This window comes from Haliotis rufescens, unplaced genomic scaffold (assembly GCF_023055435.1).
Source record: "Haliotis rufescens isolate VD_foot unplaced genomic scaffold, xgHalRufe1.0.p SCAF_17, whole genome shotgun sequence".
In the NCBI taxonomy this organism is placed as follows: domain Eukaryota; kingdom Metazoa; phylum Mollusca; class Gastropoda; order Lepetellida; family Haliotidae; genus Haliotis; species Haliotis rufescens.
Window position 1 is genome coordinate 22,461,778 of NW_025963857.1, and position 22,274 is coordinate 22,484,051.

The following is a 22,274-nucleotide window of genomic DNA, read 5'->3' on the forward strand; positions in this document are numbered from 1 at the left end:
CGTGAATGTAATCCCCTGGCCGGCTCGCTCCCCTTCGAACTTCGAAACATGCTCCAGCAGATATGGACAGATATCCCACAGGACTTTGTGCGACGCCTGGTCCATTCCATGAAACGAATATGTGTTGCTTGCATCGCAACCAGAGGTGAACACACACGCTATTGATTTGTAAATTGACTTTTTGGCATGTTCATGTTTTTTTTTATATGAAATCACGCATTTTCTGAAGTACGTCTCCACCTTGGCGGTAATGTACAACAGCTGGGTACCAGGCCAGCAGTGTCCACGGTCCAGCGGGACATGTACTTTCAGTTTAGCTGTCGTGCAGGCACGAAGCACATGTTTCAATAGCAGCGATACAGTTTTCTTTTGTACTTTCACTACCCTTCCACCCTCTACGCCATGGTCTACCCTCAATAAATACTTATTATTTTCCCTATCATTTTCAGTTTAGTTTGTTTTCGTATGATAGATATGTTATTAGTTTGTAAGATCACATGTTAAGGGAGCTTAGATTCCTTCGGCATCCTAAGAGGTTATTTAACCTTACACAATTTGATAATTTACTTCCTTTAATTGACTTCGTTAATCGTTTTCATATTCACTTCTCCTTACAAAAGATAACAAAGCTCCCAGAAACTGAATAACTTGCCGGCTGTCACAACTTATCTTTGTAGACGGTGACCGATTGGTATCTATTGCCAGAGAACATATACAGTTATAATAATTGGTTTCTGATATTGCTTGCAAATGGGGAAACTCTGTTTATTACTAAATTTTAGCTTTTCCCCACCCTCCAATTGTTATGTGACCTGAACACAGTAACTGGGGATTCCCCTTTCTCATTTGCACACGCCACTAACCTAAAACCTTATACAGTGATCTGCGTGATATCATAATCTAGTCGACTGTATTCTGTTGTTGTTAACAGATTACTTGTCTCATTCCGAAATGAAGGTGTCTATTCTGAGGATGTCTAGGCTGGCACCCAAACCGATCCAACCAGGGATGCTAATTTTAATTGTATGCTACGTACTGATATGGTAGTGTACCAGGATACCAGTGTATCAGGAAAAATGACATAAAGGAGGTGAGGTGAAATGGGGTTTAACGTCGCGTCCAAGATTATTGCACTTATATAGCGACGTGCATATACGCGTGTGTGTTTGTGTGGCTGCTTCTTCTAGTCTGGACTGATGCCGATTTCTAGTGCTAGCTCATTGAGATACCATGCCGCAGTTTAACATGAATACCCCACTCAGACACTGTATACTGACTCCGAGCCGACCAGTCCTTGTTCAGCCCCTTAATGCCGAGCGTCAGACAGGGTAACAACAAGAACCATTTTTTAACGTCTTTTGGTATGACGCGGCCGGGGATCGAATCCCGGACCTTCCGCTCTCCAGGCGGACGCTCTACCACTAGACCACGGAGGCGGTCAGAAGTTAAACTGACTTCCAAAAGAAACTTTACCCATTTGACAACAGAATTCCCAGAAAACCCCCATAAAGACAAGGTCGACCACAAACAATTGGAAACAGATAGCTCATGCGAAGCTTAATTGTATGCTGAACGTAACACCTGTGCATGGAACTTGTTTTTGTTAGAATCAGGAAAAGTTAACTTTTCCCATAAAACATCAGCTCCATGTTGTTCTGTTTGGTTTAAACATATTTTATTCACAAAGGTGAATGGGGTTGGGTACAAGTTCTCTAACTTAGGAAACCTTCTCCCTGATATTTACACAATTGACTACATCTTGCACTAAACATGAACAGAAGGAAAGAAAAGAATAGGAAAGATAAATGAACAGTGAGAACAACATAGTTTTCATAACCCCCTTTGTGATACGTAATGGAACTCTGTAATAATTAGAATTGTTTATGTTGTCTTGTTCTGGTAATTTCCATTTCCACTGAATATGAAATTGAGATCAGTTGGCGTATATACTGCTTATATTTCTAAATAAAGTATCTTTCTTCATTTAACAAGTCACATTCAAGGAAAAAATATTATGCATTTTCACATTTACTACCCGATGGTGTTTTGTCTGGTTCAAACAAATTTTCTTCACAAAAAGGGAATTGGATTAGGTAAAAGTTCTCCAACTTAGGACATCTTCTCCCAGATACTTACACAATTGATTTAAAGCTTGTACTAAACATGAACAGAACAGAAGGTAAAAAGAAAATGAATAGGGAACATAAGTGAACAGTGAGAACAATAAAGTTCACATAAATGTCTTTGTATACCAATATAACTCCGTACATATTTGAAATTATTATGTTATCTGGTTCTGTTAAATCCCAGTTTCCATTGAATATCAAATTGAGACCAGTTGGTGTATTTTTAGCTATACCTCTTATATTTCTGAGTAAAGTGTCTCTTTTTTCATTTAACAAGTCACATTCAAGGAAACAATTACATGCATTTTCAAATTTACCACCACTTAAACATTCTGCTGTGTCTTTAAATGCTAGTCTACGTAAATCATAACAATGTCAAAGCTTAGTATGCATGATATTATGTTTTTCTATGTCCAAACGAGAAGTACGATGGGGCCAAAGGATACGTTTGGTTTCTAAGTGTCTTAAAATGTTGAATTGAACTACAAGAGCTTTCATTTAATCGTATAACATTCCACAGCTTGATAGTAGATGGGGAAAAAGAATTATGTAAAGGTTTTACTCTCGTGAGGGGAATTGTGATATTTTCCGAATTTCTGAGGGTATATCTATTTTTGGAAATTACCAAATGGGTGAAATATCTTTTAAGTAAAACGGGGCTAAGTTGTGATATATTTTATATACAAGAATAGTTTTCGTTTCCTGCTACGTTCTTGCAAAGGTTCCCAACCTGTTCCCAAATAGCATGTGTGTATTTTCGGTAGCCCTGTAATGATTGTGGCTGCTTCCAATTGCAATCGCTCTAGTCTCTGATCTTTTGTACATCTATCCTGAAGCTCACATTGAAAATGGTTCCTAAAGAAAATCGTAATACATTTTATTGAGAGTGTATCGGTTTATAATAACTTCAGTGTTCTTAATGAGTATATCATTTCTGAGGTTGTTTCAACTATATTATTTATATGACAAGACTACTTGCTGGTTGATTCGAACGTAACGTCCAAATGTTTGTGGCTTTAAACTGTATTTATTATTTATTAATGTATAAATGGTGTTCTGTTCCAACACGACAACGCCAGACCCAACACGGGCCGAATCGTTCGGGGCTTCTTTGCTGTTAACAACATCAACTTGTTGTCGTGGCCAGAACGCTCTCCAGACATGCACTCAAATAAACACCCGTGGGACATCATGATAGACGTGATAGACGCAGACCACGCCGTCCTGTCAACCGACAAGCGCAGTTCATTCTTATATTCTTCTGTTCTTCCTGGACAAGAATTTAGACACAAATGTGTCCACGGCTAGGTCAGCAGTAGAAGATGTGTTCATGCTCATCATCAAGAAGCTCTTGGAGTTCTTTACTTAGTCTGTTTCTGTGGTCTGTAACAATGAATTTCAGTCTGGAGAACACATTTCCCACCGTTGATGACAGCTTCATAGACACCCAGCTGCTTAACAATGCATGGCTACAAGGTACCCAGTGTTTTGAGCATGAGTGAAGAAGAGCTGGTGTCAGCATCGTCGGAGAAGGGTTTCTTCACTTGAAGTCACTCAAGCAGAGTCTGGTCTGGGTCTATCTGTAATTTGAAATTAGGTTGGTTAACCAAGTTTTATCCTCAAACTTTTGTCAATCCAGTATGCCGGTGACCGCCTCCGTGGTCTAGTGTTTTCTGCTTGCCCATTCATAGCCACTACCACGAGTTACGAATGCCATAACTTGCACCTACATTTTGCTTTACTGGTTTGCTCCATGACATTTTGAACAAGCGTGAAAACAATGCCGTTTAAGACATTGCAAATCGACAATGGCTGCGTTTTGACGCCGGCACCGTTTGTCGAATATCAGGCCACCAACATTTTCCAATAACATATATCCAATGTATATACCGGATCTTTTGTGTATTCAGGTTCTGGGTCTAATTGTAATTTGAAATGAAGTTGGTTAACCAAGTTTTATCCTCAAACTTATGTCATCCCAGTATGCCGGTGACCGCCTCCGTGGTCTGGTGGTTTATTATTCCAGATAGGTATGTTCCTATTAGTATCTATGACACTATGACCATCAGGGATAATCCTACTGGTAACGCTGACACTGTCACCAATATGGGTATGCCTATCACTATTTCTGACACTAACAAAAAAGGAGTATTCCTGCGCACACATGTTACTCTGTTATAACTGTCACCACTAGGAGTATTCCTATTAACTCTGACACCGTGACCATCAGGGATATTCATTTAAGTAACTCTGACACTGTCACCATTATGGGTATGCGTATCACTATTTCTGACACTGTAAAAAAAATAATAATCAGTATTCCTGAGCACAGGTTGCTCTGTTATTAATGGCCCGGGACACATACATTCCCTCGTTGCGTTAACACAAAAGTGAGTATTGTCATTTTCCTCATAAATTACAAAGCCATGAACACCTGTTCACTGATGCTCCTAGGTATATATAATATGTCTGTGCATTCATTTCATGCATTACTCCACTAATATAACTTGGGTCTGGTTCGCATTCAGTCACTTATTCCTGGCAGACGCACATCAGTGGACGAGCAGGTGAGTCCTGATGTTGTGATGTACTGTGTAACGTTTCTTAGGATATAGAAATTATATACATATTATGATATAGTCGGAATCGTACTATCGACTCTGCTTTATGCCGATATTTCTATTGGATATGGAAAGGGTTTTGTCACTTTATTTACGATGTACTTCAAACATGTATATGCTGGTTACTGTTCTGGGTCTTCTCACTTTGTATGCTCTTATTGTTTACCGGGCGGGACTATGCTCCACAGTGCGTTGTCCGTTTCCAACACAGGACTTGATGTCCGATGCAATGAATATAGAAATTTAAGATTTTAGAATATATGATTTAAGTTCATGTAGCATGTTAGTGGGCTCAATGTCATGTGTAAATCGTCTTGCATAACTCACGACAGAAGTATAACCTTTTATTCTTATCTTCCATTGCATACACAAAATTTTTAAACGTCCTTGAAATATTGACTAAAGAAACTGAGGAAATAACATACACTTTCCAAAAAAAGAAACGCTCAGGTAGATATTTAGTAATTTTATTGTACCTATTAAAGTCGATATATTTAATTTAATATCATAGGTACAAATATGAAATTTCGGAGCTCGATAGTCACATGTTGTCGTTGTACAAAGGCATTGAAAACTGTTCATTGTCATGTCACATAATAAGGCAACAAGGTGACGCTGAACCCAGTATCTCGTGTGACCGCCCCGGGCAGCAATCACGGCTCTGCATCTCCTCGGCACTGACTGGATAAGTGTATGAATTCTGTCCTGCGGAATTCTGCGCCATTCTGCTTGTAACGCAAGTTGTGTGAGTGTCTGCGGCGTTTTCTGACATTGACGTACACGTCGATCGAGTTCATCCTAGAGGTGTTCGATTGGGTTGAGATCTGGAGATCTCGACGGCCAGGGCAGGAGTTGATGTTTGTATTATGGGGATAGTCTACCGTGACACGAGTGTTGAGCGTTGTCCTGTTGAAACAGCTCCCTCTGGCGCTCAATGATTGGAAGAAGGCGAGTTTGAAGAATTTGATTCATGTAGCGATATGCTGTCAAATTTCCCAGAACCACAACCAAGTCAGATCTCGTGGTGAAGGATATGGCCCCCATACCATGACACTACCGCAACCGAAATTGTCGAAATCACGTACACAATGTTGGGCAAAACACTCATTTCGACGAAGATAAACACGCTGTCTTCCATCTCGCCGGTGAAGAAGAAATCATGATTCATCGCTAAACCACACTCGTCTCCAGTTTCTCAAATTCCAAGGCTGTAAGGGATGGCACCAAAGCAAGCGTCGCTGTCGATGGGTCAGTTGAAAACAGGGACGATAACTGGTCTTCTGGGTCGGATCTCAGCCTCGCGAAGATGGTTCCTGACAGTCTGGTCCGATATCCTCCTCAAACCATTGCGATGACGTAGATGGAACAGTCGTATGTAGCTATCCTGTGCAGGGGTGAAAACTCTTGGTCGGTCGGTTCTCGGACGTTCTGCAGTGGAATTGAACTGTGTATATCGGTCACAGAGGCGGCAAATGGTGCTGTGGTGGACGTTGAAGTGGCGTACAACAGAAGACTGCGATTCCCCTCTTTGGATACGTCCTATGGTGATGTTCCGATCGGCAGCGCTGAGTCTCGGCATTTTCGAACTTTAAAAATGTTGACAATTGCATGACAAATTATTGGCTTATGCTTGCCCTTTCATAGCCACTACCACGAGTTACGAATGCCATAACTTGCACCTGCATTTTGCTTTACTGTTTTGCTCCATCACAGTTTTGAACAAGTGTGAAAACAATGCCGTTTAAGACATTGCAAATAGGCAATGGCTGCGTTTTGACGCACCGTTTGTCGAATATCAGGCCACCATCATTTTCCAGTAACATATGTCCGATGTATATACCGGATCTTTTGTGTAGTCAGGTTCAATAAACTACATACTACCTGTGCGTTTCTTTTTAACTAATGTTCCGAAAATGAACCCCAAAATCTAAACGTCAAACGTATCTCATTCACAAAGTTAAGAATCTGACAGTGCAGCCATAGATGCTTGGGTCCTAGAAAGTGTGTCATATTGTATTAATAAGACCAGGCTTTTAATATTGTCGGGGGCACGGGTGACCCAGTCGTCTAAGGCGCCGCGATTCGCTGTGCAGAGTTGCGTCTCTTGGGCACGCCAGAAAAACCTATGATTGTGGGTTGGAATCCTGGTTCGCCCCGATGATGCTTCTAGGTTTGTCAGCACCATACCCGTGCTCGTGCGTTTCACCAAAGTGGTAAACGTCTAAGACCTGCATCACTTCGGGCTTTCCTCCCACATTAAGCTGACACGCCGCGATATAACTGGAATACTAAAGCGGCGTTAAACCCAACTCACTCACTCATATATTGTTATAACTGCATCCTCACTCACTCACTCACTCACTCACTCACTCACTCACTCACTCACTCACTCACTCACTCACTCACTCACTCACTCACTCCTGTCTTCAGTTGGGCAATGTCCAATGAGACGACGAAGAACTACATTCCTAAACCTATCACCATATTGCCCTATATTGCATTTGATCGTATGCAGATACATGTACAACATATTGTATGTGGACCACTTTTTTTTCCATTCCTACAATCACTACGGTGGAAATGGATACAATTTCTACACAGGAATATTGCCAATAACGACAATATGAATTACATACATGCAATGAATACAACGATAACATAGATGCATTGCTATCAGTACAGACAAGGATGATACAACGTTACAAATATACCAATACATAAATAGGTACAATGGAAAAATGAGCATAGACATTGGTGAATATGACAGCGGTAGCTCTGTCTTGCTCTGATCGTTATGTTCACTCCTCACAAATAATGCTTTTACTTCTTCTCTGCTTCACTTATTTTCTTTCATTCTATTTTTCTTGTCCGTTCATATTGTCCATGTGGACAAACACTTCATTCACCCATCTGTCTCTCTCTCTGTGTGTCTCTCTCGCACCCACACTACACCTCTCTCTCTCTCTCTCTCGCACCCACACTACACCCCCCTCTCTCTCTCTCTCGCACCCACACTACACCCCCTTTCTCTCTCTGTTTCTCTCTCTCTTGCACCCACACTATACCTCCCTTTCTCTCTATGTTTCTCACTCTTGCACCCACACTACACCTCCCTTTCTCTCTGTTTCACTCTCTCTCTCTTGCACCCACACTACACCTCCCTTTCTCTCTGTTTCACTCTCTCTCTCTTGCACCCACACTACACCTCCCTCTTTCTCTCTGTTTCTCTCTCTCTCGTACACACACTACACCCCCTTTCTCTCTCTGTTTCTCTCTCTCCCCCTCTCTCTCTCTTGCACTCACACTTCACCTCCCTTTCTCTCTCTCTTGCACCCACACTACACCCCCTTTCTCTGTTTTTTCTCTCTCTCTTGCACCCACACTTCACCTCTCTTTCTCTCTCTCTCTTGCACCCACACTTCACCTCTTTTCTTCACCTTTTTTCACTCTTAGGCCACAAGTTAATCCACAAGTAAACCTTGACTATTTGTACACTGTACTTTCCTTCGTATGAGTTGGATTAAATGATTGAAATATACTCACCAACAAAAGAAACGGGAACACCATACATGTTGGTTTATATATGAAGAATTACTCATATTCAAGCGATATCGGTATATTGAGTGATCCGACGCTCATGAACGCATCACATGTGACGCCATAGACACGTGAATCGAAATGCACCATTTATCTCGCGCTGGATTAGCGTGTAAAGTTTGGAAATCACGTGCAGCATATCGTGATAAAAATAAGACCCTGTGGTAACAATTGACTTATTGTTAGTTTTGTCATTAATTGGTACACATTGGAAACATCTCTTCTTATCGTACATACTTCTCTATATGTTTCTATGGTTCGCGTTTCTTTTGGCGATGAGTATATATTCCTCTTTCCACAATGGAAAAGAGACAAAGGCCATTTAAATCACAAATTGAGTTCACAATTCGGTGAGAAAACAATGTGTGAAATATACTATTTCTTCAATAGTGTCCATTGTTCGCGTTTCGATACTTTCATTTATTTTGTTGTGAGACTTTTCAGTGTTTATGAATATTTGTAGTCGAGCATGTCGATGAAATTGAATGAGGTAAGATGATATTGTGTCCATCGTTACGGTTAGTCATATATAGTTACAGCAATATACATATATTTCATGACGTATATGGTAAACTTGGTATACGTGACAAAAAAAGTACTATAACTAACCACCCAATCTGTTTCATATTTCGATCTAGGCATAAAGAATCAGGGTGACAAAAAACTCTCCACTAGACTAGATGTAAGCGGGATGACTTCAAATTTCCAATAGTCTACCATCCTTTATGTCTAGCAATATTTCAGCATCACTAGCCTTTGGTGTATGCATTTCACAACTTTACAATGCAAGATTTCAAAGAACGTCATACGACTCTTTGTTGAAAGTGGTGAAATGTAGACAACGAAATATGTGACTGTTCCTTTCTAATGGTTTTACGTGTAATCTACTATAGTTGGGATATTGCTGAGTGCGGCGTTAAACAACAAACAACAAACAATCAAATAAATGCGTCTTTAGAACAATTTTGACATTTCTTTCTTTCTTAAAGAGCCATGGATATCGATGCAATTGATGAATCATGTGTGTAATTTAACAAGGGGCCTATTAACTCTCTGCACCCACGTAAAAAGGAACATGATTTAATCGGTGAATCATGTCTAAATACGTATGTCTGAATATTGCCTGTCTCTGCTTGAGATAAGAATTCACTGTAATCAGTAACAGCAATGAAAAATGGCTTCTATTATTCCTAGAAGGCTAAATATCCTTAAAATGGCGTCATTTGTGGCTAATCGGCAATTTTGTAAGTTACAACTACCACGACAGTTAGCTTATATAGAAAACTAACAACCCAGATAGTGTAAACTAACTACCATCAACTCGTACAGTTTTTGTTATGTTAAATATCTCAGAACAGAATATCCACAAGGGTCATACAATTCCTAAAATGGCCTAATGAATCTGATGTTGACACGCTAATAAGTACAGCAGTGTGAAATTGGGATACGATGACATGCCACAACTAATTATATAAGTCAGCGAGCCTGACCACCCAATCCCGTTAGTCGCCTTTTACGACCAGCATAGTCGCCTTTTACGGCAAGCATGGGTTGCTGAAGACATATTCTACCCCGGATCTTCACGGGTCTGTATTCCTTGTAGCAAACCCGGGTACTCTCCCAATGTCAGTCAACAGATTGGGAGGTACCAAACCTAAGGCACCGAGAACAATGGGGAGTCGGACAACGTGGTACTTTGGATGCAAGTGTGACATTTCGAAAGCGAGGTCCGCATTTTTTCAATGTTTTTCCCGAATCTTGTCAATCACATAAGTGTCAAAAGTTAGTGATCGTGACCTGGTTTTTTCAGTGTTTTGTTCGCCAATCAATTGCCAGGTAAACACTTACACTTTCTGTATGTGACAATAGACACCCAGTGGAGATCCGGGTTAGAATAGGTCTTCAGCCTCCAATGCCTGCCGTAAGAGGCGACTAACCGGATCGGGTGGTCAGGTCTTGCTGACCTTGTTGATGGATGTCATCGTATCCAATATACGTAGATTGATGCTGATGCTGACTCTATTGTTAAACAGACATCCATCTTATAGCTGCAATATTACTAAGTGCGACATGAAACAACCAATGAACAAACACAACAGTCATAACGGTTAAGCTTTATTTCAGGAAATGGATGGTTACTGCAAGGATGAAGAACATGTGGCGGAATTGGTTCCAATGGCGGATACAGTCAACGCCAGCCCATCTAACAGAGGCAGCAAGGAAGAACAGAGAGGACAGTGGGCTTCAAATATTGACTACTTATTGTCTGTTATTGGCTTCTCTGTTGGGCTTTCAAACGTTCTCCGTTTTCCTTATGTCTGCAACAAGAACGGGGGAGGTTAGTGTTGTGTTATGAGTGAGTGAGTAAGTTGGGTTTAACGCCTCTTTGAACAGTATGTCAGTTATATCACGGCGTGGCAGAGTTATGTGGGAGAAAGCCCGAAGTGATGCAGGTCTCGGACATTTACACTGGGTTAAACCCACGAGCGCGGGGATGGTGCTGACAAACAAAGGAACATAATCGGGGCGAAGCGGGAGTCCTCTGTTTTATTACGAACTATGACATGGTGCAGTCACACAATTATACATGTTACCGTTGTACTAGCAAATTGTACCGTTAAAGGCGACTGTGCTTGGAAGAGGCGACTAACGGGATCAGGTGGTCAGGCTCGTTGACTTGGTTGATCGTCGTATCCCAATTGCGTGGATTGATGCTTATGAGGTAAATAACTGGATTGTCTGGTCCAGAATCGATTACGTTCAGATCGCCGTCATCCAGCTGGAATATTGCTGAGTACAAACAAACTAGCAAATAACACGTTCGTTCTGTATGCATGCAATGATATATGTGCTCCTTTAAGATCCGGGCTAGACATGGTCTTTAGCTACCCATGCTTGACGTAAGAGGCGACTAACCGGATCGGTTGGTCAGGGTCACTGACTTGGTTGGTGCATGTCACCGTATCCCATTTCCGTAGATCGATGCTCATGATATCAATCTATGGATTGTCTGGTCGAGACTCTAATACTTACAGAACGCCGAGTACGGCGCTTAACAACAAACAAACAAAATATCTGTTTTGACTACACGTTAAATGTGTATCATATGGCCAGTTACAAGTCGCGTTTGCATCAAGTGCTACACTGTGACATATACATAATGGTGTAGTCATACCAATATCCACGAATGCCAGTGCTTAATGATCAGTGAATGAAACTGTGTCGTCCATAGGCTTTGACACAAGGAATGAATGAATATAGTTTTACACCGCTTTTTTGCAATATTCCACCAATATCACGGCGGAGGACACCAGAAATGGGCTTCACACACTGAACCAATGCTCGGAATCGAACCCGGGTTCTCGGCGTGAATAGCGAACGCTTTAACCACTGGGCTACCCACCGCCATAAGAAAGTATCATGAATAATTCCATCCAGCCCCTGTGGGGATTCTTGGTTAGAAAAGTCCCTCGCAACCAATGTTTGTAAAGAGTTGACTAAATGAACCGGGTGGACAGGTTCGCTGAATTGCATGGATTGTTGCTCATAATATCAACCACGCGATTAATTACAGGCCTCGGTATTAGCTGGATAGCGGCAAACCAACAAACATAACCTGCGTGTGAAACTTGTTTATTTGTAGGTGCTTACCTTATCCCATACATGACGTGTCTGATGTTATGTGGTCTGCCTCTGTTCTTCCTTGAAGTTGCCATTGGACAATTCAGTGGGAAGGGGGTATCCCACGTCTGGAGCGTATGTCCCTTAATGAAAGGTGAGATTCTTTATATGTGTTTTATTATCATTACCATTACAATTAGATCTTTTACACCGAAACGATACCTCTTTGACAACCTTCTATGAGGAGTCGCATTTGGTGATCAATGGACATTGCGGCGCCTAATTTTTTGGTACCAGCGAGCGAAGCATTCAGAGCAGCGAATTTGATTTGCCTCGAAAACGAATATGAACAGGCAGTTTCGAATGGAAGATAATATAGGCCTCTTTATCATATTATTTTTTGGATATTAAATACACCCTATCGTTTTGAGTGCAACGGCATCGACACACATATCGAGGGTGTGTTGGAAGCTGACATCTGATCTCTGACAGCTGGGCCTACGCATCCTTTACGTTTGTTGGGCGGTCAAGGCTTCACCGAATATAACCACTTACAGTGGATGTCTCAGGTCTTGACACAGAGAGGTAACATATATATTGGAGCAACATATCTGATATTAATGAGAACGGTAATAAGCCTATTATGAGACGTCGCACTAATTGTAATATAGAAGTTGTTCATCCATAGAACTCGTCTTACTTCATCACTCCAACTTCTAAATGCCACTCAAAGAAGCTATTATGAGCCTGTTGTATATCAGGCTGACAGACATAAGATAATGCATGAGCGCTTCGCTACCAATTGCCATATAAATTATCCTTACATACTGAGCGAAAAATCTCGTGAAAATGAAAATCGTTTATATCAGAATCAGGTGAGGTGAAATTGGGTTTAACGTCGCGTACAAGATTATTGCACTTATATAGCGACGTGCATGTACGTGTATGTGTTTATATGGCTGCTTGTACTAGTCCGAAATGATGCCGATTTATAGTGCTAGCTCACTGAGATACCATGCCGCAGTTTAACACGAATACCCCACTTAGACACAGTATACGGACTGCGAGCCGACCAGTCCTTGTTTTAGCCCCTTAATGCCGAGCGCCAGGCAGGGTAACAATAAGTACCATCTTTCCGCTTCTCCGGGCGGACGCTCTACCACTAGACCACGGAGGCGGTTTATATCAGAATCATTGAAGACATAATGAGATGAACGTTGTGCCAATACTATTTGCTGTATATATAACACTCATACCTATAACAGTCATCTCTTCTTATATTTTTAAGGCGCCGCGATTCGCTGTGCAGAGTTGCGTCCCAGAAACCTATGCTTGTGGGAATCCCGGTTCGCCCCGATTATGTTTCTAGGTTTGTCAGCACCATACCCGTGCTCGTGGGTTTCACTGAAGTGGTAAACGTCTGAGACCTGCATCATTTCGGGCTTTCCTCCCACATTAAGCTGACACGCCGTGATATAACTGGAATAATGATAAAAGCGGCGTTAAACCCAACTCACTCACTCATATATTGTTATAACTGCATCCTCTTCTATAGTTTTTGAGTTAATTGCACATGAATCCATGATCTATATTTGTTCAGGTCTTGGATTCGGCATGCTGATCGTGACCTTTGGTACTAACGTGTACTACACCATCAACTCTGCATGGGCTCTGTACTACGCTGTCTCATCGTGTAGAGCCGTCCTGCCGTGGTCAACCTGTGGCAATTCCTGGAACACAGAGAAATGTGTCAAAGACATCAGAGGACTGAGAGTCGCCACAGGTGTGATATGCCAGGAGAGTAGAATCAGCAATTTGCTGCTACTGTGGACAGTGAAGCTATGAACCTTCGCCATAATACCGTGACTATTACGTATGTGGGACCCGTGAAGATCCGGGGTGGAATAGGTCTTCAGTAACCCATGCTTGCCGTAAAAGGCGACTAACGGGATTGGGTTGTCAGGCTGACTTTGTTGATGCAAACCATCGTATCCAATTTGCGTGAATCGATGCTCATGACATCAACCACTGGATTGTCTGGTCCAGACTCGATTATTTACAGACCGCCGTCATATAGCTGGAATATTGCTGAGTGCGGCGTTGAGCAAAAACAAAAACAAAAACAAACATAAATCTAATCATCATATACTTGTTTCTTGCAGAAATTAACTGTAACACCGTAACTGCTTATTTAAAATGTTACATTAATTTAAGTTGGGCAACTATTTTGGATACGTCTTGATACGCCATCGGACTTCCAAAGTAACATTTAGTTGGGTATATCCGGTGGAATTACACCCGTGAAAATCCGGGGTAGAATAGGTCTTCAGCAACCTATGCTTGCCATAAAAGGCGACTATGCTTGTCGTAAGAGTCGACTAAGGGGATCGGGTGGTCAGGCTCGCTGACTTGGTTGATGCATGTCATCGTATCCAAAGTGCGTGAATCGATGCTCATGATATCAATCACTGGATTGTCTGGTCCAGACTTGATTATTTACAGACCGCCGTCATATAGTTGGAATATTGCTGAGTGCGGCGTTAAACAACAAACAGTACGATAGGTGGTATTGTTAATTTCAGCTCAATTGAGACAAACTATATGTCATTGATGGTTGTCGTCTATATTGAATGATTTATATTTAGAGTAAAACATTTCAATATGTCAACACAAAGGCCAAAACGTTTTGATTTTCACTCCAATTATATTCAGACCTATTCAATTGTATTCAGTCAGCAACTCTACCATGCTTAATGGAACCGTGATCAACTCGACACTAACACCTTACAATGGCACCACGGAATATGGCAGCAGTGGTTGGGGAAAAACTGAAACATTATCGCATACTGCAGCGGAGGAATTCTGGCAGTATGTATACATTACTATAACTCACATGCCATTCAGTGTTGATAGTGCATGGTTTATTGGGTCTTACACGGTACCAAACGCTACAAATGTGTCAGTTTCTAGATGCAGCGAAACCTGGTTTGTCCAGTTTGTCCAGGCGATCCTGTTTTGCTTCCATATTTCGTTAATTATTTCGACAAATTCCTGGGAAATTGCCGTCCGGATTAATGAAGTGGTCAAAATGTCCTCTGACGTTTACTGTGAAATTCTGGACTTCCTCATTCAAATCATTCTGTGAAATTTGGAGAAAAGACATTCTGGCAAGAAGTAGGCATCCTCATGGACACCAATTGTGCTCCCCATCTTGCTCAAATGTTTCTTTATGCACATGAATCGGAATTTGTGCTCGGATTGGCAAAATATGAAAATGGGAATTTGGTCAAGAAGTTTCCTGAACTTAAGCCCCGGGTATATCGACGGTCTGATATAAATAATGGTCAAATAGTCAATTCCTTTCCATTAATTTACCCATCTGAACCAGGAATAAAAGAGATCAGTGAAACGCCTCATCTGTTTCATTTTTAGATTTATGCAAAGATTCAGAATGACACAAGACTGTATGACAAGAGGGATTACTTCAACTTTCGACCCGTGAAGATTCCAGGGTAGCATAGGTCTTCAGCAACCCATGCTTGCCGCAAAAGGTGACCATGCTTGTCGTAAAAGGCGACTAACAGGATCGGGTGGTCAGGCTCGCTGACTTGGTTGATACATGTCATCGATCCCAATTGCGTGGATCGATGCTCATGATATCAGTCACTGGATAAGTCAGAGTTGTTACTGTAACAGTACAAAACCTAATTACAAGCAGAAGTCCAGGTGTGATGAAACACCATGACACTTGGTCCATGGTCTCCCCGTCATCACGTCGATATCGTCGACATAGTTCACTCCTAAAATAAGAAACGTTCTTATATAAATAACAGCGACAAACCGTACACATAGCTTCAAGAAATCTCTTTCTAAAAGCAGAGTCGATTTCACGATTCCGACTGTATCATGAGCATGTGTCTATGAATCACTAACATGCTTTAACTTGTGCCATAATGTTCCCGTTTTTTTCAGGTGAACAATTGACTTGCCTTTGCATGTGTGACGGGTGCCACCGGTGAGGCAGGATACGCTCACCTTCTCACGAACACTTGGTATTATCACTGTTTGATAGTGATTCATAAACATACGTTCATGTTAGAGTCTTAATCGTACAATCGACACTCCTTTGACAGAGATTTCTTATGAATATGGAAAGGGTTTTGTCGCTTTTATATATCAGCAATATTCAGCCTTATGATGGCGGGGCAGGAGCACCAGAAATTAACATGATTGTTGCTTACACATTGATGGGGATTCGAACTCTGGTCTTCGATGTGACGAGCCTATGGTTTAACCTCTAGCTTACCCTATCGTCATCGACCCTTGAAGATTACGGGGTAGAATAGGTCTTCAGCAACCCATGCTTGCCGTAAAAGGTGACTATGCTTGTCGTAAAAGGCGACTAACGGGATCGGGTGGTCAGGCTCGCTGACTTGGTTGTGCATGTCATCGATCCCAATTGCGTGGATCGATGCTCATGATATTAATCACTGGATTGTCTGGTCCAGACTCGATTATTTACAGACTGCCGTCATATAGCTGGAATATTGCTGAGTGGGGCGTTAATCAACCAACCATTCAACCAACCAACCAATCATTATGTAATGTTCAATACTCGTCTCACATCCGTCAGTAAATTAAAGACAACAGTTGTGCCATTGCCAAGTGATGGTATCCTTGGTTATACCTTCTTCAGATACAACGCTCTCAGCATCAGTCCTGGCTTGGAGCAAGTGGGGAATATCAAGTGGGAGCTGGCTCTGTGTCTCTTTGTCACGTACTTGCTGGTATTCTGCTGCATTATTAAAGGCGTTAGATCAGTTGGAAAGGTAAGAAACCGTGTGTCACGTACTCAATATAACTGCATCCGCGTGGGGACCGCCTCCGTGGTCTAGTGGTAGAGCGTCACCTCGGAGAGCGGAAGGTCCGGGGTTCGATCCCCGGCCGCGTCATACCAAAAGACGTTAAAAGGTGGTACTTGTTGTGACCCTGTCTGGCGCTCGGCATTAAGGTGCTAAAACAAGGATTGGTCGGCTCGCAGTCAGTATACTGTGTCTGTGTGGGGTATTCATGTTAAACTGCGGCCGATTGGTATCTCAGTGGGCTAGCACTATAAATCGGCATCAGTCCGGACCAGTACAAGCAGCCACAAACACACACACACACACGTACATGCACGTCGCTATATAAATGCAGTAATCTTGGACGCGACGTTAAACCCTCTTTTACACCTCATTCGCGTGGATTTCTGACCGGAAAAGATTAGAATGTTAGAATTAAGTTGCTACCAGTGTAATACTGTAAATAACTTAATGTTCACGTTAATGTCCAGTCCATACAAGTAAAATTGGCAAACTGTGTTAAAATAGGTATGTATATGCTCCATTAGAAACATGTTACTTTCATCCTTTCTCTGTATCACTGTTGTGAGTTAGGAATAATTCTTCTTCTTCGTCAGTGTGGATCGTTGCCATTGCTATTGTCCACTTAATTATCCACAGACTGCGGAGAAAAGCAACACTCACTCATTCCCTTTCTGTAAGATAATTGATGCGAATAGCTGCTCAATTGTTACTTGTTCTCATATTTGATAGGGGGGCACGGGTGGCCCAGTCGTGTGAGGCGCCGCGATTCGCTGTGCAGAGTTGCGTCCCTTGGGCACGCCAGAAACCTATGATTGTGGGTTCGAATCCCGGTTCGCCCCGATTATGTTTCTAGGTTTGTCAGCACCATACCCGTGCTCGTGGGTTTCACCGAAGTGGTTAACGTCTTAGACCTGTATCACTTCGGGCTTTCCTCCCACATTAAGCTGTCAGGCCGTGATATAACTGGAATAATGTTAAAAGCGGCGTTAAACCCAACTCACTCACTCATATTTGATAGGCAATTTATTGACTGACATAGTAAAAGTTTGGTAAGGAAATACTAATCAGTTTGTTTTTATGACAACGTCAGTATCGGCACTGTGTCAATAAAGACGTTGTAATCCTTCAACTACGTCGTCAACTACGTCTACCTGCAAAATTACTGATGCGGCAGACTGACTCCTTTCAAATTTAAACGAGGTCTATGGTGACCACAGGGTTACACATATACATTATTTTGCTGTGAATGTGAGGTCAGAACTGTTTTATTGTAGGCTGTCTACCTTACTGCAACGCTTCCATATCTGTTCCTCATCATTCTCTGTATCCGCGGGTTGACTTTGCCTGGAGGACCAAACGGCGCTCTGTTTTACCTTGCACCGGATTTCAGCAAAATACTCGACATAGAGGTGACCTTTAAACAGTACATTTTTAAAGTTAACTTAGGGCATTTGGGACATCCTTGCACCAACATCAGCATAATTCAGCAACTTGATGTTAATGACTACTTTCATAAACTTCCAAATCTTCTCTGATCCTAATCTTGAATGTTTCAGTCACGTTATTTCAATATATGTTATAACATTGTAAGCTGGGACCAATTTTCACATTCCGAAAAGTTTATAATTGGTTGTAAATAATTTGAAGAATTTGATGTTCTCGGATGCCAATCTTAACCAAAATGTTTAAATTAAGTTATTAAAGTATATGTTATAACATTGCAAGCTGGGAACAATTTTCACATTCCGAAAAGTTTATAATTGGTTGTAAATAATTTGAAGAATTTGATGTCCTCGGATGCCAATCTTAACCAAAATGTTTAAATTAAGTTATTAAAGTATATGTTATAACATTGCAACTTTGGAATAATGTTTTTCAAAACGTGTAATGAAACCTGATGTGCAAAGTTTGTATATTTGTAATACATTTTCTGTGAACTCTCCTTGTCATCGTGGATCTCTGAAGGTGTGGCTGGAGGCCTGTGTTCAGGTGTTCTTCTCGCTTGGCCCAGCATGGGGAAGCCTCATCACAATGGCAAGCCACAACACGTTCCATACCAATTGTCTCAGGTCAGGAACTTACCATGTACTATTCTGTGTTGCCTCCGATATTTTATTTGAGACAATTCTTTTACGGCCAGTCCTTCAAACATACAGTTTTCTTTGTCAGAAGGAGCAATTGCTTTTACTACACTTTATTTTTCAGAACCTCCAATATGTCAGTGAATTTTTAATGGTCGGCCCGGAGACAAGTGTAACATAATACTAAAAGGTTACTCCTTTTTTGTGAAGTGTTGAAAGCACATATCCAAACATTTCTTTATTTGTATACGCCGCTTTGAACAGTATTCCAGTTAAATCACCACTAGCACTATCACCACTGTTATCATCATTATTTGATAGTGATTCATTAAAGGAATCGTACAATGGACTGCATTCAGCAGTTATTTCTTAAGATTATGAAAAAGGGCGTGTCGCTTTTATTTATTGACAATACGGTATACATGCAACTGATGAGTAATATTACAATATACTTCTGTTATGACATGTCCTGCTCCTGTTTACTAGTGTGTGATAGCATTCAGTAACTGTTGTCTGTAGTTTCGTTAAAATAACCTTTGAATTTAAATCATCCAATATCACAACGGTCATAAAACTTCTTCTGAAGGAATGCAGTCGTCTGTACATTCGTGTGTGGAGGAACCAGCCTGTTTTCTGGAATTGGTGTTTTCTCCGTTCTTGGATTCATGGCCCATGAAGCAGATGTTCCCATCACAGATGTTGTGTCTTCAGGTACGCATCTGTATATTATAATCATTGGTTAATGTCATTTATCATCCAAAACTGGCTCCCACAGAAGATATCGCTTGGGTGAGATCGATCGTACTGCGTCACAATGCTTTGCTGACCATTGTGACGTCATTGGTTACCATGACGTCACAATCAAATGACATCACTAATGGCTATGCTACTGAAGCTGTTAGCAGGACTTTTTACACTTAAGTCACTGCTTATTACTGTCTACAAACTGAAAAAGTTGGAAGAATGATGTTGGATGATAAAGAAAATCTCACCCTCTTGTCTTTTGATATCAAATATATCAACACTCGTTGATAAAAGTGGAACAAATCCTCAGCAATTCTCGGAGTTTTTCCACTTTTATCAACTCGTGTTGACATATTTGATATCAAAAGACACTTGGTTGAGATTCTCTTTATCTTCAAATACAGATGAAAATATATCCAATGATGATTCAATTAAACTACAAAATTTTGAATAGTCCAGGAACTACTTTTGTAATATGTCCTTATCTCGAAGGGCTTTGGACTCTATGCCTGGTTATTTGTAATTCGAGACAAGCGAAGTGCCTACGTCAGATCACAGTTTTCAATCAGGATTCCATCCAAACCTTTAAGCTGTACCATCTTAAACGATATATCGAGTTAGAGATAGTGAGTTAGTTCGAGCCCGATGTGGTCCTGACATTGTTGGTCAAGCAGGAAGGTAGTTCACGATTATTTGATAATATAATTGTGCTGCTGTAGGACCAAAATGTTAATTCTGTCGGAACCACAACATGACATCGTCTTAAACGATATACATGTATTGAGATAATGAAGTTTGAGTCAAAATGTTTCACTGTAGGTTCATTCGACAGATTCAGAACAATTTGATCAATGTGTACCTTCCGAACAAGCCTTACAACTACAAGGTTCTACTTACAATCTAGACATTCGTATTTATTCCAGGTCCAGGTTTAGGTTTCGTTATTTACCCAGAAGCCTTGGCCCAACTTCCGTTTCCGCAGCTATGGAGCTTCTTCTTCTTCATTTTGCTGATTCTTTTGACACTGGATTCAGCGGTGAGACGCTATAATATGAATACACCCAGACACATGTTCTCCTCTTGTCTTATTATCAAAAGTTCAAATATTTCATAAGTAAATTCATAAGCCTTATTATTCCATGCAACATAACACGAACCTCGTCATATTCACATAATAATAGTACCTGTAAGATATACCTCAAGTTGAATTAAGCGGAAAATAGTTCATACAATTCAGGGATTTATCTAGGAATCCAAACTAAGTGCTCTTGGCAGACAAAATGGGGCAAATATAATTTTTAAAACTCCTTATTTTAATCATTTCAAAGGTATTTTAATAGATTTATTTCATTCAATGCCAAAACCTATACTGACGATTAAAACATCTTCTTGTTAATTGGCCCTGAAATGCCTCTGCAAAGCCGTTGCTATAATGACATTGGTATAACTTGGTAACTTCTTATATTCTAATTTACTGACAATTGTTTCAGACTTAATTATGTTAACTTAATTTATATACTTATTAATTTAGTTGGTTTTAAATTTGTGTTGCATGTGTTATATCTATGTTGCTTATTTACTTTGATTGTTGATAAAACTGTCATTTGTTCTCGTCGCTCTGTAACATAAGATATTGACGTACACACATTCACTCACTCATTATTGTTTTTATTTGTTTGTTTGTTTTCATCACGAAACAACCTTCAACATTTCATTGTATAGTTTACAATGGTTGAAACTGTCATATCGGCCATTATGGATCAATTCCCTGCTCTGCTGAAATGGAGACTCTGTGTAAATGCTGGGTACTGCACTGCTGCCTTTCTGCTGGGTCTGGTATTTGCCACTGAGGTTTGTACTAAGAACTTTGTGTCCTTTCAGGTGTGTCTAGTACCACTGATACCACTCACTGACTGTTTAAAGATATACAAAATAAGGGAGTAGTGGATGATATGTGGGCTCGGTCCATTCAGCCCACCTCGGGTCTTGTGTTCGCATAGTGGCTTCACCAAGAGTAGTTAGTTATTGTGTTATACCGAAATTCATATATGAAGTGCTTATTTTCACTTTTTAGTTACTGTTGTCCTTGTTATCAAACATGTAAATGAGATCCTCTTCAGAAATATAGGCGAACCGTTATTACTACTCGGGGACGCCATGTTGTTTTTGTAGCTTTTGTAGCAGAAAAAGTCCTTACCGATCCGATGACAGGTCAATAGTGATCATGTGACTTGTCAATGTTCAAAGGTTAGTGTCAGCCATTTTTAGAGTCAATTTTCTATTATTAGGTCATCACTGATATTTATTGTCTTGTCAGGTGATATAGATTAACCAATGGAATCCCAAGATTCTTAATGGAGGTATATCAATGAGAAAATGTTATGTTTCTTAAGCATATTTGTTTGTCTATTAGTTCTTTAATCATACCTTGCATCAATTTAGGAATTCTCCTTTTAGGGTGGAATGTACATTTTCCAGCTGGTCGATTGGTACTTTGTGGCCATATTCCTAGTCCTGGTGGGGCTTCTGGAGTGCATCATCCTGGGATGGATATACGGTATGGCACATATGTATTAGTCATGGTGTTATATCCCATATTCTCCGGAAGTTTCTTTGTAT

The 22,274-nt window shown here is 40.8% G+C and overlaps 1 protein-coding gene across 1 annotated transcript in view; it reads left to right on the forward strand.

The window, feature by feature from the left end:
* The window catches only part of LOC124134018 (sodium-dependent proline transporter-like), a 34,804-nt gene that overhangs the window by 7,752 nt on the left and 4,778 nt on the right, over window positions 1-22,274 (forward strand). The window contains exons 2-12 of the mRNA XM_046498633.2: window positions 10,469-10,682; window positions 11,988-12,119; window positions 13,566-13,748; window positions 14,698-14,833; window positions 16,662-16,794; window positions 18,105-18,239; window positions 18,796-18,899; window positions 19,498-19,622; window positions 20,579-20,691; window positions 21,378-21,506; window positions 22,113-22,212. Coding sequence (XP_046354589.2) covers window positions 10,472-10,682; window positions 11,988-12,119; window positions 13,566-13,748; window positions 14,698-14,833; window positions 16,662-16,794; window positions 18,105-18,239; window positions 18,796-18,899; window positions 19,498-19,622; window positions 20,579-20,691; window positions 21,378-21,506; window positions 22,113-22,212 — 1,501 coding nt within the window. The 5' untranslated portion in view covers window positions 10,469-10,471. The remainder of the gene's footprint in view (window positions 1-10,468; window positions 10,683-11,987; window positions 12,120-13,565; window positions 13,749-14,697; window positions 14,834-16,661; window positions 16,795-18,104; window positions 18,240-18,795; window positions 18,900-19,497; window positions 19,623-20,578; window positions 20,692-21,377; window positions 21,507-22,112; window positions 22,213-22,274) is intronic.